We start from the raw sequence: 16,091 nt of genomic DNA, 5'->3' as shown, positions 1-16,091 counted from the left end.
TAAGCTCTGTTGGTTTGACAAAGTTAAAATCTGTTTTTATATTCGTATGCACTTTGCCTGCTGTTTAGTATTGGATTTTCCTTCTCTAACCCCTGGCTGTGATTTTGTCTGTGCTATTGGGACCTTTGCAGTGTTTAGTATTGATGAATAATTATTACTTGTGGGGGAGGGAGGGGGCTGCATGTCTACTGTTAGGCTACGATGATGGTGTTTAGTGAGATAATTCATAAGTGTTAGTGGGCCCCGTTGAGATGGCGGGGTAATCCTCACCTGAATGATCATATTGCAGTTTGTAATAGTTTTCACAAAAGGCATGTGGGGTTTGGGTAAGGTTTTGCAGCCATTTGATGTTGGGCTCCTCTCTCACACATGATGTAAATTCTGTAATCTATTATGAGCCACATTTAAAACACACAAGTGTTAAGGGAAGTGGATGGGAATGCTCTTATTTTCACATTTTCAAACTAATTTTTTATTGGATCTGAGTTGTCTTAACCCCTTGGCTGTGATGATGAGACAATCCGAACATGGTGATGGAACACTTTGGCACACACCTCCATGGCATGGTAACCCGAATAGCCAATAAATAGTGGCAATCGGTTGTTGCAGCCATGCAAGGGAGGGTGCCAAGTGTGTCATCATACGTTGCCAAAGGATTCCTGAGCCGGCTACAAAAATCACTTGCAAATTTAGTTCTTAATTTTCTAACATGTGTATCACATGTTTTATGTTTACAAATTTTTAGAGATGGACTCAGGAGAGCATGGAAATATGTTCTTCACCAGCCTCCTGACTCAGGAGTCTGAACTTGACCACATTTATGTTGGTCAAGGTGAACAACATCCCGTGACTTTGGATGACTCTCCACCCCCGCCCCAAGTAGAGCCTCCCCCCTCTTGAAGAAAATCAGCCAGGGGTGCAAACTTCACCCCCGAAGAAGACAAGTTACTTGTATCCGCATGGCTGAATAGTAGTATTGATGCATCCATGGAACGGACCAAAAACACGCCCAACTTTGGAAAAAAGTTAGTCAATACTTCAATGATTATAAAGAAAGTACAAATGAGCGAAGTGTTGGGTCCTTAATGCATCGGTGGTCTGCCATTCAAAAGGCGACGAACAAATTTTGTGCTAAACTCGCCCAAGTTGAAGGGCTGAATTAAAATGGCATGACTGAGCAAGACAAGGTATAAACATCCACTTTATTATTATTTATATGCGTTATGTTCCGCTTATCTTTAATGGGTTGGTTAATTATTTGATTTTCATTTTGAATTGGAAGTTTGACAAAGCGAAGGTCATGTACCAATCGCTTGAGAAAACGACCTTTCAGTTCGAGCATTGTTGGCAGCTATTGAAAGACCAGCTGAAATGGAATCAGCGTTGCACAAAGGACAGGACAAAGCGAAGGTCGATGATGTCCCCTACATATTCGCGTACATCAGTAATAGCAACTAATTCACCCATTGATTCAGTGGGTGGTACAGAGGGCGAGAATTTGGAAACTAATGATATCATCGAATTGGATAGGCCAATAGGGAGAAAAGCTGAGAAAGGAAAATGTAAGGCCTAAGGCAGAGCCTCAGAAGAGCTTGTGGAGCTCAACAAGAAAAGGTATACTCTCCTAGAGGAGTCACGTGCTCAGGAGAAAGAATTTTTCCGACTCAAGGCCGTGAAGATGGCATATGAACGAGAAATGGAGGAAAATAAAAGTAGACAAGAGGACGAGAGACTGAGGTTGGAGGCGGAGAAACTAGAAATCGCCCAGTTAGAGAGAGAGGAGCGCATAATGTTGCTCGATGTGAGTACGTTAAATGAAGTTCAGCAAGTATATTTCCAACAACTTCAAAGAGAGATATTGGCGCGACGCAATGCATCCTCAGATTGAGAAAGTTTATTTTTTTTTGTAACTAAACATTTATTCAGCACATAAAGGTGATGTATATTATTAAACCACTCGTTTGTGGCACTTTTCTGCGTTGATTGTATTATATAATTTGTACGTTTGCAAAGTTTTATTAAGAAGATAGAAAACGTGATTGTCAAATTTAAGTCATCCATGGATAGATGTTGCTTGATTACAACTCGACATTACAAATTCTTAAACTATTACAGATAATGAAAATATTACAATAACTTAAACTGCATTTTCTTGAACCAAACATGTTTTTTGGAATGGAAATTTAGAAACTTGAAATACACCGCCGCTACTAATGATAAAATAGAGACTCTAACACAACCTTCTCTTCTATTGTTGGGAATGGAATTGCCAGTGATGTTCAATTAAATCTGCTTGTAGTTGATGATGTGCCGAGCTATCTCTAATTTCATGATAGCGCTGAATGAAGATCATAAACTCATTTGTTGGATTGCGCGACAATTCTGGAATATCATCATCAAGTTGATCATACTCCATGTTCAGACCCTGACTATCATCGTGCTCGTCCTCAATGATCATGTTATGTAGAATAACACTTGTTTTCATTATATTTGTTAGGTCATTAACTTTGAATAATCGGGAAGGTCCATGAACGATTGCAAATCGTTGTTGAAGTACCCCGAAGGCACGCTCGACATCTTTTCTTGCAGATTCTTGTGCTGTGGTAAAGTTTTTCTTCTTATTCCCTTGGGGTGATGGAATCGTCTTCATAAACGTTGGCCATTTGGGATAATTACTATCGGCAAGATAGTACCCCATAGTGTAGTCGATGTCATTAGTACCCCATAGTGTAGTCGATGTCATTGATTGTGTAATTGACTAGTGGAGCACGCCCTTGGGCAATTTCCGTGAAAATAAAAGATCTCTCTAGCACATTAATATCGTTATGTGAACCGGGCATACCAAAAAATACATGCCATATCCAGAGATCATATGAAGCAACTGTTTCTAAAATAATAGTTGGTTCACAGATGTGGCTAGAGTACATACCTTTCTAGGCGGCGGGACAATTTTTCCACTTTCAATGCATGCAATCAATGCTTCCCAGCATTCCTGGGAATCCCCGTTGTTCACCAACCACAAGCAATCGTAAATATTCATCTGAAAAAACAGTTACAATTGTCTTGCAAAATGTTTTGAGGCTCTCCATTGCTGCGCTTTCTCCAATACGTATGTATTCATCAATAAAATCTCCAGTAACCCCATAGGCCAGCATTCTAAGTGCTGCGGTTATCTTTTGCATTGAAGATAAACCGAGTCTTCCGGCATTATCTCTTCTCTGGACGAAGTAGGGCTCGTAAGCCTCTACCCCATTTAGAATATGGAGAAATAGGGCACGACTCATCCGAAATCTCCTTCGAAATAGATTGGAAAGATATACTGGATTTTCTGCAAAATAGTCGCGGAAAAGTCGCTCGTGCCCTGGAATATGATCACGCCGAATAAACTTACGACGTTGGCGATTGCCACGATGTCTGGATGACTCTCCATCAGCCTCGGCATTAATAACATCATCCAACTCATCATCAGATGACAAGTTTGTAAGCAATTTACGAAAGAAAGAACGAGTCATTTGATGAAAGGAGTTGGAGATGAGACTTCGATTTGGTTGAGAATGTGAATGCAAGCAGAATGCGTATTTATAAAGGAAAAAATTACTGTTACATATAAGACACAAAATATTACCGTTGGAGAAAAGATGAAAAAAGTTACCGTTAGGGAAAAGACAAAAAAAGTTACCGTTGGAGAAGAGACAAAAAAAGTTACCGTTGTATAAATGACAAAACATGTGTACTAATCATGGTGAAATCAAAAAGTTACCGTTGTACTATTTTGTAAAATATTTTATCATCAATACGCGGAAAATGCACATTTTAAAAAAAAATTATTATTTTTAATACCGATGTTGAATTGAAAAATAATATTGTATCTGAAAAAAAATTCGTATAAGTATTTATAAAATGTGATCTTTGAAAATAAGAGAATAAGACAAAAGAATTAGTAGTTAAAAATGGAAATAGAAGTGAGAGAAAGAAGTAATAAAAAAAGAATAAAAGAATATTATTTTAATAGAATAGAGAAAAGATAAGGAATGTGATGTAGAAGGGTTTTTGAAGATGAGTAAAATTTAGGATTAAATTATAGGAAATGTCTTTTTTAACTAAAATTTAGAGAAAATTTTAGGCATCCGGATGGGATGCTCTAAAGTGGGGAGCATTAAAAGAGTAGAGGTAGGATGATTAAAAAGGTTGATAGTTGAAACAGTAAAATGTTAATTAAAATTGGTTAACCAAATGTGAATACTTTTTCAAATTCTTTTTAAAAAAATAATAATTTCAACATTTTCAAATCTCAAACAAAAATAATATTCTTATAATATTTTTATTTAACTTTTTCTCTCTCTTTTTCTAAAACTTAAAAAATACTCAATTCATACTATCTCATTACTATTCACAAATTATCTTACTACTATTCACAAAATTTGCATCTCATCTCACTCTCCAGACATGCTCTAGGTCTCGTTTGATTATGCAGTTCAGATGATATATTTTGTTTAAAATTAAATAAAATATTGTTATAATATAATTTTTAATATTACTTTTATTTTGAGATTTGAAAATATTAAATTATTTATTATATTTTGTGTGAAAATTTAAAAAATTTATAATGATTATATAAGATGATATAAGATTATATACTTTAATTTTGTATAACCAAACCATCCATTAGATACCACGCCCAGATCCTCTACCCAGCTTCATGCATGGCCGAAGCAAACACCACAGGTTTATATTCTCCAAAATATCTTTGGTGAAATGAGAAAATATCTTTGGTGTTTGATGTATCGAAATACCCTAAAAATTAAAAGAAAAATTCAAGAACAATTTATTTTCCAAAATAAAGAAATGTAGTTTAAATACTTTCACCATTCATGTATGTCATTGATGTAAGACATTGGGACGTTGATATACATGGTGCCATAAGAAATTTTGGGGCATTTATTTTCTATAAATTCATAAATATTATTATATATCTTGATATAGTATAAGTTATAAGACTTTAATGATGATATTTGTTTCCTGTGAAAATAAAAAAATTATATAAAAAATAATAATCAAACGGTTGACTAAATTCAAACGTATCCGACAAATTTGTGGTTGGTAAACTGTTCTATCTTGACTAACAACAACAATTATATATAAAAGAATCTAAGCTTGAATTTTCAATGAAGAAGCATCAATGATGTCCAGAGAACATAAAAATTCAAAGAAAGAGCTAGCATAGGTCCCATAACCACTCTTTGTCAATCATGTAAATGTCATATGGAAAAGATCATTAAGCACTTATGGAAATAAAAAATTAAAAATAACTTTAAATAAAAAGGTAATTAATTGAGAATCTATTACGCGATATTTGAAATTAAATGCTTAATTAGAAAACTATTTGTTATTTTTACTTGCATGATTGCCAATTGTTTTTTATTTTATAAGAACTTCATTTACTCATCAAATGTAATGCTTACAAATTGGCGTGATCGAGCCAGATATATTGATGTAGAAAAGAAGGAACAGATCCAATCCACATCTCTAAATCATAGACTGACCATGCATGTATTGCCAGGAAGTGAGCAACCTGATTTCCACCTCTAATTACATGTTGAACTTGATACTATTCGAAATGGTTAAGCAGGAAGTATCCTAGGTTTGATCTGCATTTAGAAATAAGTGATAGGATAGAAAGTGATAAGTTTAGATTATATGGCTGGATTTGAGTACGGTGCGACCGAGAGCCCCGCGAGAAAAGTGATCACTGAGTGGTCACAAGGGAGGACCATCCAGTGAGAGGAGAGAAGAAGAGCTTGCGAGAGCGCTAAACTTAATTTCAGATGTATTGGAACAACAACGTGAACTATATACACGTCACTTGTAAGTTTAGTTATTAGGATCTCCGAAGAGAAGCAAAAGGGATATACGTATGAACGATTCTTGACTTAACGCTATCCAAGATTTTTTGATAATGATGGTCCAATGAAGGTGGAGAGGTGGATAACAAACATTGAAAGAACTTCGAGGTGTGAGGGTGCACCAAGAGTCAGAAGGTATTGTATGCAAGCTATTTGCTACAAGGTGATGTATCACTGTGGTAGAGTGCCAAGAGGCAGTTACTTACCATGGAGCTGGAGCTAGAGCTATGGTAAGGATCTTGTGGGAGAAATTGACGATCAATACTCTCCTACTATAGTGAAGCAGCAAAAGTTGAAGGATTTCGCTAACTTGGTTCATGGTAGTATGATGATAGAACAGTACGCCACTAAGTTCATGGAGCTAGAGAGATCTGCCCCTCATCTTATCCCTATGGAGAGTATGAGGAAGGATTGCAAACTTGAGTTAGAACCCAAATAGCATGTTTGGAGCTTAAGGATTTCCAAAAGTTAGTACATGTAGCCTCCATTATTGAGCATGAGTAGCGCAATTTGTGGGTCATGCCCAAGTCTAAGGAATAGGGCATTTTCTGGTGAGTGAAGCAGCCCAAGTGCCCCTCAGAAGTTTGTGTTACTGACAGGTGGATGACTACCAACTGCTCCCAAAGTACGCATGGAAGGAAGGAGCTAGTAGTTTCCATAGAGCTCATGAGGGGGACTACGGACAGGTCTCGATCTCATGTTATCTTTACAGACAAACGAGACATTATGCCAAGGATTGCCCTTAGGCGCCACTATGTCAAAGTTGGTCGTTAAGTCAAAGTTGGGGATATTGCATTTCTATGCAAGTAAACTATTTGACTTAGGAGCTTTCCAGTCATTTGTGTCTACTACATTCATCGAGATGATTGGTCTTCGGGCAAAACCAATGTGTCAAGGAGTCTCTGTAATGCTACCCAATGGAGGAATAGTGTTTTACACCAAGGTAGTTAAATAGTGTCCTTTGTAGATAGATGGGATCCATTTGGAAGCAGATCTAATAGTGTTCAATATATTCGGGTTCGATGTCATTTTAGGAATGGACTGGTTGTTTAGGCACTTTGCGAGCATAGATTGTCAGATGAGGACAGTAGCATTCCACGTATTTGGAATGGAAGATAGGATCTTTCACAAAAGCAAGTGGAGATCGTTACTGGAAGTAACTACCTCATTGCAAGCCAAGAAGAATTTGGCGAATGAGGTTGAGGCCTACTTAAAGTGCTTAGTGCTTAATGAGTAGGAACCTAAAGAAATCGAGAACATACCGATGGTAACAGAATTCTTGGAGAACTTTAGAGCTAGGGTTATCCCCTTTTTAGGAAAATTGATTTTTCGGTTGAGACTAAACCAAGAGCAATTTTGGTACACAAGGCACATTACAGGATGGCCCCGACGGAGCTAAATAAATTGAAAAGTCAACTACAAGAATTATTGACGAATGGATTTATTAGGCCTAGTATCTCACCTTGGGTGTACCGATACTATTAGTGAAAAAGAAATATAGAACCCTTAGGATGTGCATCGACTATTGAGAACTGAATAAGGTGACCATAAAAAATAGATACCCTGCTAATGATAGATGACTTATTTGACCAGATACAAGGAGCTACATCTTTTTCTAAGATTGATCTTAAGTCAAGATATCACCAATTGAGAATTGAGGAAGGCAACATACCAAAGGCAGCCCCTTTTAGACTAGGTACGGTCATTATGAGTTTATAGTGATGCCCTTCGGATTAGCTAATGCCCACCAGCTTTTATGTACATCATGCATAGAGTGTTTCAACCGTTTTTTGGGACTTGTTCATGGTAAAGACTGCGAGATGTACACCGATCACAAGAGTCTACAACATCTCTTTGCCCAGAAAATTCATTTTTCGTATTGCACAACACAAGGATGTCAGACAAGCCGTCTTATTTTGTGTTGTACAATAAGATCGTGATGATGTCAGACAAATCTCGTGATGGTGTCAAACAAATCGTCAGGCAGAAGGAATGTCATAAGAGACAGACCGTGCACAACATAAAAAGGACATCTAGAAAAAATGTGGCTAATTCGAAATTGGTGAAAATGGGTTGAAGAGAATTCCCTTTGACACATGTGGCTAGAATTTACAAGATAACTATTGGATACATATATAAGTTACTAGTAAGGAAAAAGAAATTGGCAAGTAAAGAGTGAGCTTGGGCAGAATCATGTGGGAATCACATGATTGAGTGTGAATAAAAAATAAGGCTACATAAAATGCACGGTAGGAGCAAAAAGATAAAACCTAGAAAGACATTGCATCAGACATGGACACTGAATTGATCGTATCCCATTAAAATCAAAATTTACAAAGATAAGTTCGAGCGAGATATCTGCATCGAACGAAGATTATCAACGACAGAGTCATGCTTGGAAAGGTAACCTACCATTTGAGTGCCATGAAGCATGCACTTGAATGGGTCATGCCATAGTAGAACACCTCAACCTTTATAAGCAACCTACCAAGTATGTTCTAGAGTTGATTCATTCATTATTTATTAGGGTAAGTCCATTTCTCGCTAACCTAGCCATCAGAGACTCCCCCACAGGATCCCAAGGTTTGTTTATAGTTGCAGGTTGTTGACTGCGTCATAGGCACTGCTGGAAATTGAATCAACAATAATGATGTGAAAAGACCATGTAAGGTCATTTGTATGTCCATCAAGGATAGTGCTCCAATTTCATCTCCTCGTTTTCAATGATCATATTTTGGAGATTTGTGCATGCTTTCACATTGCCTTTGAGCTCATTGGTTTTGAACATTCAAAGTATCCGTTGATTTTAATCATAATTCAATAAATATAGAGCATGACCCCCACAAAAAGTTTATAATCCTCGTATGCTTTCCAAAATGTTTTAGAATTTGAATATAACTAGAAATGCCTCTCTCCAATTTTCTTCCTATAGTCCTAAAATTTTGTATAATTTCTATATATTACCTATTTTCAAGGATATGGTCTCCCCACAATTAAATTAAAACTAAATTTAGGAGAAATAATAAAATTATTAATATGGATCCCAAAGTTTTTTGTTATACAATATTAGGTTCTTTTTTTATATGGAATCCAAAGTGAAAATATAATAAAAAAATTTTAAGGCAGAAGATTTATCTAAAAAATAGTTGAGAGGTTTTATCATCTAGACTTCATTGAGCAAGAAAAAATTTATTTAAGATCTCGATTATAGAATTATATGCTTAATGTGACATGAAAACATTTAGATTTTATATGAAACTTAATAAACTAACTTAATATACTAGAATTATGGGTTTAACTGGTCTGGTTCAGTCTAGTTTTAGACATATTTTAGAACCAAACTAATACAGACTGATTCATCACCGAAATTGAAACTTTCAGTTTTTCTAGTTTCAGTCTAGTTTGGTTTGGTTTAACCGGTCTTTCGGTTTTTTTTCACCCCTTACTAGTATTGTCTAATTTATCTCTATACTATACTTATACTAGTGTCTAATTACATGTTATTATACTAGTGTCTAACTTATTTATATACTTTTTGATCAACTTATTTTTATACTTGATTATATATGGTAATAATACTATGAGGTTTACATATACTAAAGTACTAGTCTATTTACATTATAGTATAAGTACATTATTTTAAAATAATTAACACATGCTGGTATAGTCTATATAAGTCTTAGACTTTTTATGAGTATATATGATCAAATGTGTAAGAATGTATTTATAAAAAGGAATATATATATATATATATAGTTATTATGCCAAAAATGTATTTACCATTGGTGTGTGTGTGTGTGTGTGTGTGTATATATATATATATATTTATCAAAATTAAATTTATATTAATAACTTAATATTAATATTCGTGTTTAAGATTAAAGTTTCATGTTATATTAATTAGCATATAAAAAATATATATATCATATAAAAGTATTATATATATATTTCGGTCTGGTTAGATACAAGCCGGTTTTCAAAATATGAAAACCGGGACAAAATTCGGTTTTTCTTTTCTCCCCTAACTAAAATGAAAGATGACATTTTAAAATATCACTTGATAATTTCTATGAAGAAAAGAAATTCTCAATATTACAAAAATAATAATGAATGAATATTATTATATGAAACATTATCGTCAGAAATCTGAAACATATATTAAGTTGTATTTTTAGAGTTTTATTTCTACGTGTATATACAAATTATTGAGATCTAATTTTATATATAGTTATGTTTTTAGGATTTTTTTAATTTCTTTTTAATATACATAAATATGTCACATGATAGAAAAGTTGACCTCCCGCCTAAAATTTGTTGGCTTCGTCACTTAGTCCGAGCATAATTGCATATCATGTTGGGAACACTAAGGCCTAGTTTGGATAGTGATATGAAATGAGATGATCTATGAATAATAGTGAAATAATTTGTAAATAATATAAAAATGATTTGAAGCTTTTCTTTTATAACCCTTCTTTAATATATATTTTCATGCAAACTAATCTAGGCTAACATCCTTGTCACTCTTAAGAGTCAAACTAACTCAAATCACGTTGAAAATTTTTCGTTAATAAAGACTATTAAAAGAAAGGCTATGTTTTGTTTCCTTTTTTGTCTAATCTCAACTTCAATTGAATTCTTAAAATGAAGGCCATCGCACCCAGCAACCAGGATTGACGTGCCATCACCTAATTTGGCAATATATAAAGCTTGGATTGGTTGGCTTTTCCACGTGAATAAGCAAATTGAGGAAAGGACAATGCTACATCAGCCATAAAGCCAAAGCCAATTGATGGAATAGATTAATCGATTGGTTGGCTTTTTTGTTGCACGTCTCTTTCACCAGCTTGTCGCTGTCGGGCCTCGTTCGAGTCCTCGCCACACATGACCTACTCCAATAACTTGGCGCAGCTTATTTATCCAACCAATCAATTAAACCTTCACAAGACAAGACGGAGTTCAGTATAAGTTCCTATAATGGCGTCTCTGACGGAATCCAACAGCTTAAACAATCTTGATGGACATGGCCAAAAAGAAGAAGATGAGATCTTCCTCTATGCCGGGCAACTCGTAAATTCACTTGTGCTGCCCATGGCCCTGCAAACGACCATTGAGCTCGGCGTTTTCGAGATTCTGGCCAAAGCAGGTCCTGGAGCCAAGCTCTCCTCCACGCAGATTGTGGCAAAGATGCTCACCACCAATCCTGAGGCGCCCCAGATGCTGGACCGCATCCTCAGGATGCTGGCCAGCCATTCCGTGGTAAGATGCTCTGCGGGTGCTGATGACGCTGGGGCTTTTCAGAGGCTCTACGCTCTTTCTCCTGTGTCTAAAAAGTTCGTCCCTGACGAAGATGGGATCTCGTTCGGCCCTATGATGGCTTTGCATCAAGACAAGGTCTTCGTAGATAGCTGGTCCGTACCTATCTTTACTCGTATTGTTTTTGGAAAAAGCTTATATGCCCTCTACGTTTGACCGCCCAACTTGACTGATTGTCAAATTTTTTTTTAATTCTCTTTTTTACTTAGTGATTAAAGAAATAATTTGAAGTGTATTGATATATTTTTTTACTTTTTAAAAATATTTAAATATATTAAAGGAATGTGAAAAAAAAATTAAAAAAAAAAGCGCTTGGGCGGCACGCCCAGTGGTAAACGCTGGGCGGCAGAGTAGCTCTACCCTTGTTTTTATTATTATAATTATTAAATTAAATTTATTATTAAAAAATTTATTTTTTTATATAAATTTTGTATTTATTGATTCATATATTTTTGTTTAAAAAGTAGCACTACACAATTGATGTGTATATATTCTAACGTAGCTTTGTCGTCATCCAATACGTAGAGTTAAAATTCTTTATAGGAGTTGGTTGCTCTCTGTTTGTTCGAGGTCGTCCGGTCCGTTTGTTTGAGAATGATGCGTATACCGACAAGGTTTCCTATAATTTTTTATCGAATTGTTATTTTTAGTATTTATGTTTGTTTATTTTTCAGTATTTTTAAAATACACAAAAAAATGTTTTATAAAAATAAAAAATAAATAAACACAATGTACTAGTGAGTACCCAATTCGGTGGGAATAGCACTCCCATTTGACGTTAGGCTACTTTCAAAAGCCTTTTCTAGTTTTAATATAACAAATATTTATATTAAACATAATATATCAAAAAGTCATGTACCTCTCAATACAACGAAGAAAATAGGATTCAGAAGAGGTTGAATAATTATATGTTGTCCCAGTAGAAATCTAGAGAGAGAGAGAGAGAGAGAGAGGGTCCCAAGAGTGTAGCTAGAGAAGTTCCAAGAGATTTTATTTTGTAGAGGTTTTCTTCTTTTCTAAACGTCTTCTTCCTTGTTTGAAGTTATCACTAGAAAAGTACATTTTATTTTATATGATTTAGATTTAAATCGGAATATTAATTTTTATTTGCATAAATTCTTTTTAATTCTAAAAGTAGATTTTAATAATCAATATTAACATAACCACTACGTTTCAAAAAATATTTTAAGGTCAATATGATGATTTTCCAAATCATTATTTAAGGTTTTAAGTTTCTTTAGAATCATGGCAAATGCATCTCCTTGATGTTATATTCTGATCTCAAACAACCGTAATTGTTTTGGCCATGTGCCCCTTCTTTGACAAGCTATTTAGTTTGAGATTATCATACATGCATGATCAATAAAACACCACCACAAGTTTACCAATTGCTTGTTTTCTTATGCTATGGTACGTATGTCCACTACTTTGATCTCCAAAAACTATCATTTTCACCATGTACTTGTAAAATTACCACTTGTCTTAAAAAATTTAAACTGATTGAAGATATATATTTAATTATTTGTATTATATTTTTAATATTTTCCCTCACTTGTAGGCCAGGCTCCCCCTTTAATGGATGACTCAATACGTAAAATATTAAAATAGGGTAAAATATAGAGTCAGGATTCAAACTCAGGACATATGCTCTAATACCATATGAAATCACAACTTCTCTCAAAAGTTTAAACTAATGGGAAGAGGTAAATTTAATTATTTGTATTATATTCTCTCCATCTACCATATGCTATTACAATTGATGCATTCTTGTTTTTGTTTTTTAGCTTCTGATATAATTATGCTTCAAATCAAATAGGAAAATGTTATATACGTACTACACCACCATCTCACTATTGAATGATCATTTATTAGATAATTCTTTATTATCCAATAGTGATAAATATGTCACATCTTACATAATGAGATGAAAGTAAGATGATGGTGTGATGTATAGCACTACTTAATCAAATATAGTATCTAACCCTAATATTCATAGGTTCCAACTAAAAGGTGCGATTCTTGAGGGAGGAATTCCATTCGATAGGGTTCATGGCATAAATGCTTTCGAATATACTGGTTTGGATCCCAAGTTTAATCAGGTTTTTAACAAAGCTATGCTCAACCCCACTACAATGGTTATTAAGAATATCCTCGAGTGCTACAAGGACTTCGAGACACTCAAGCAATTGGTCGATGTTGGCGGCGGCCTAGGAGTTTCTCTCAACTTTATTACTTCCAAGTATCCCCATATTAAGGGCATTAATTTCGACTTGCCTCATGTTGTACAGCATGCCCCATCTTATCCGGGTATGAATTTTGATCATAATTCTCCACCTTTCCAATTTTGTTTAATTCTAATCCCATCCATTTAATTAATTATGTCTTACCCCTCAACACTGCATGATACTTGAAATAAACTGGTTGTATCATAACTCCCTTAGTAAACCTATTACTTTGAATTAATTGACTTGAAAGTGACATGTTTCAACCTCTTTTAATGGCATGTTTAATATAAATGGGTTGATTAATTCAAACGATTGACTTGATTCGATTAACACAGTACTTTCATGTGATCTCAGATCATATATTATACATACAGCTATTATCATTTACACAGACTCATCACAGAATGAGTAAATATTCATGACAACAATTAAGAATATACCCTAAATTTTCAGTGCATGCATGTCTTAAAAATTATATTTGACTATTTTCTTAAAACAAACAAACACATAGCAGTAAAAAGGTTTTTAAAATTTCAAGGTTTAAATTCGCAGCATATAATTTTAATTTATACAGGTTATGTTGGTCAATTGTTTGTTTAAGGGTTGACTTATAATTGACTCGTTTATTAACTGTCTTATCAAATTGACCCATATCGATCCAAAGATGATTACAAGAAACCGTAACCTTTAATGTTTAGCTCATGTAAGATTCACATGGGTTAATTCTATCAAATATTTCTAGCCTTAGATATCACTATATAATATAGGTTGTGAGAAACACCATGGTTTGTAAAATCAAGAGCTGTGTAGATAAAAAGCGTGTAACTCTTGTTGCAGGTGTGGAACATGTAGGAGGGGACATGTTCAAAAGCGTTCCTAAAGCAGACGCAATATTTATGAAGGTGAGTTTCATATTCTGCTGGGATTTTGTCATGTATGACATGTAACTAGTATGAGAGGTGACGATTCTGTCTAGTTTGGGTATGAGATACCTCACTACTATTCATATTATTACTTTTCACATATTATTCACTATTATTCAATATTCAATTATTACTTTTTTACTATTATTCACAGAATACCCGAGAATACTTCATTATCCAAATGCAATCTTATTCCTTTAGAGCATTGACAATGGACTAACCAAATGTCAATGCAAGTCCAAACTTTAGTTAGATGTGAGAAAAGCCTCCACATTGGACTAGCCAATGGTCCAAAAGTTAAGACTTGATGAATAGTAAATCTTAAGTCCTCTCTAAACATGACTAGCTACTATTCACAATGGAAAGCAATATTTAATTATTTCATCACTTCCCTCTCTCTTTGAATGGTAAAACATGCATGGCATGCACATTATTTCTACTGATTGATAGAGTATACACATTATTTCTATAAAGCATGAAGATCTAAGAAATATATAAATTGTATTTGCAAAAAAAAATAAAAAAATAAAATATTATATTATTATTTTAACTTTATAATGGCTAGTCCAATGTGGACTCACATAGTCAAAAGTCAATATTATAACTAAAAGTTAAGATTCTAGCCAAACTTTAGACTTGACAATGGCTAGACCATTGCCAATGCTCTCAAATACATTCTGAATTTATTGTCATTCATATATAGTCGCACCAGTTTGGAGCGTCACATTTTAAATGACTTCTATATTATATATAAGTATTAGATTTATAAAATATAAGATGAAGAGCAGCATTTCTTATTCCCAAGATGTGTGATGCCATATATAATTGGATAATATTGCAGTGGATACTTCACGATTGGAGTGACGAACACTGCGTGAAGCTTCTGAAAAACTGCTATGCAGCAATTCCAAATGATGGGAATGTAATTGTTGTGGAGGCAGTTCTTCCCAAGATGCCCGAGGTTAGCACTTCTGTGAGGTGCACCTCACAACTTGATGTGCTTATGCTGACTCAAATCCCAGGAGGAAAGGAAAGGACCGAAGAAGAATTCATGGCCTTGGCAATTAAAGCTGGATTCAAAGGCATCAGATATCATGAATGCTTTGTTAATACTTTCTGGCTCATGGAGTTTTTTAAATAGTCGATTTCTTTCTTGTAATAAAATGCCAGTACTGAAGGTAAGTTCCCGTGATAGTTTTTTTTTACTGCGTTTAGATGTTGAACTGAGTTGAGAATATAAAATATTGTTAGAATATTATTTTTTAATATTATTATTATTTTAGAATTTGAAAAAGTTGAATTGTTTATTATATTTTGTGTTGAAATTTGAAAAAGTTGAAATGATGAGTTGAGATGGGTTTGGGATCCAAAAGAGTTTACTAAGTCTCTGTTTGGATGTTGAGCTGAGTTGAGTTTTTTATGAATAGTAATAAGTTGATATGGTAGAGTGAGTTTTGTGGGGCCCACCTAAGATGAGTTTAGATGTATCTGGATGTTAACATGAGTTTAGATGTATTTATAAGAAGTTGAAAAAGATTGTAGATCTCATGTGTAAAGAAATTTTAAGTTGAAATTAGTTTAGTAATTTGAGAGTTGGGATTTAGATATTAGGCTCAATTTAAAATTAAACTGAATTGAATTAATCTCAAATTAGTCCAAATTCTAAACAGGACCTAAATCCTCATGTTCAAACATAACAATTTTTTTTTTTTTGATAAACAGAACAA

At 34.2% G+C, this 16,091-nt stretch overlaps 4 protein-coding genes across 4 annotated transcripts; 2 read left to right on the top strand and 2 right to left on the bottom strand.

Annotated features, from left to right (window-relative positions):
* Positions 1–989: 989 nt before the first annotated feature.
* On the top strand, positions 990–2,056 carry LOC121250546. The gene is made up of 2 exons (XM_041149682.1): positions 990–1,187; positions 1,283–2,056. The coding sequence occupies exons 1-2, from the start codon at positions 1,170–1,172 to the stop codon at positions 1,571–1,573; spliced, it is 309 nt and encodes a 102-aa protein (XP_041005616.1). The 5' UTR covers positions 990–1,169; the 3' UTR covers positions 1,574–2,056.
* Positions 2,057–2,248: 192 nt separating this feature from the next.
* On the bottom strand, positions 2,249–2,743 carry LOC121266753. Its single transcript, XM_041170597.1, has one exon. It carries the CDS (start codon positions 2,741–2,743, stop codon positions 2,249–2,251), a length of 495 nt encoding a protein of 164 aa, XP_041026531.1.
* A 217-nt stretch (positions 2,744–2,960) lies between these two features.
* On the bottom strand, positions 2,961–3,512 carry LOC121266439. Its single transcript, XM_041170292.1, has one exon. It carries the CDS (start codon positions 3,510–3,512, stop codon positions 2,961–2,963), a length of 552 nt encoding a protein of 183 aa, XP_041026226.1.
* Positions 3,513–10,751: 7,239 nt separating this feature from the next.
* LOC121250529 (caffeic acid 3-O-methyltransferase-like) lies at positions 10,752–15,591 on the top strand. Its single transcript, XM_041149660.1, has 4 exons — positions 10,752–11,311; positions 13,213–13,523; positions 14,279–14,343; positions 15,206–15,591. Exons 1-4 carry the CDS (start codon positions 10,878–10,880, stop codon positions 15,503–15,505), a joined length of 1,110 nt encoding a protein of 369 aa, XP_041005594.1. The 5' UTR covers positions 10,752–10,877; the 3' UTR covers positions 15,506–15,591.
* The last annotated feature ends 500 nt before the right edge of the window (positions 15,592–16,091 follow it).

The sequence above is a fragment of the Juglans microcarpa x Juglans regia genome, chromosome 1D (assembly GCF_004785595.1).
Source record: "Juglans microcarpa x Juglans regia isolate MS1-56 chromosome 1D, Jm3101_v1.0, whole genome shotgun sequence".
In the NCBI taxonomy this organism is placed as follows: domain Eukaryota; kingdom Viridiplantae; phylum Streptophyta; class Magnoliopsida; order Fagales; family Juglandaceae; genus Juglans; species Juglans microcarpa x Juglans regia.
The sequence above is the reverse complement of the archived record's forward strand: the minus strand, read 5'-3'. Positions and strand labels throughout refer to the sequence as shown.

Excerpts from the sequence above, each read along its gene's own strand:
- LOC121250529 (XM_041149660.1), top strand. The coding sequence starts at position 10,878 with ATGGCGTCTCTGACGGAATCCAACAGCTTAAACAATCTTGATGGACAT. Across the intron at positions 11,312-13,212 it reads AAGGTCTTCGTAGATAGCTG|GTTCCAACTAAAAGGTGCGA; the intron begins GTCCGTACCTAT and ends TAATATTCATAG. Across the intron at positions 14,344-15,205 it reads CAGACGCAATATTTATGAAG|TGGATACTTCACGATTGGAG; the intron begins GTGAGTTTCATA and ends ATAATATTGCAG.
- LOC121266753 (XM_041170597.1), bottom strand. The coding sequence starts at position 2,743 with ATGACATCGACTACACTATGGGGTACTAATGACATCGACTACACTATG.
- LOC121266439 (XM_041170292.1), bottom strand. The coding sequence starts at position 3,512 with ATGACTCGTTCTTTCTTTCGTAAATTGCTTACAAACTTGTCATCTGAT.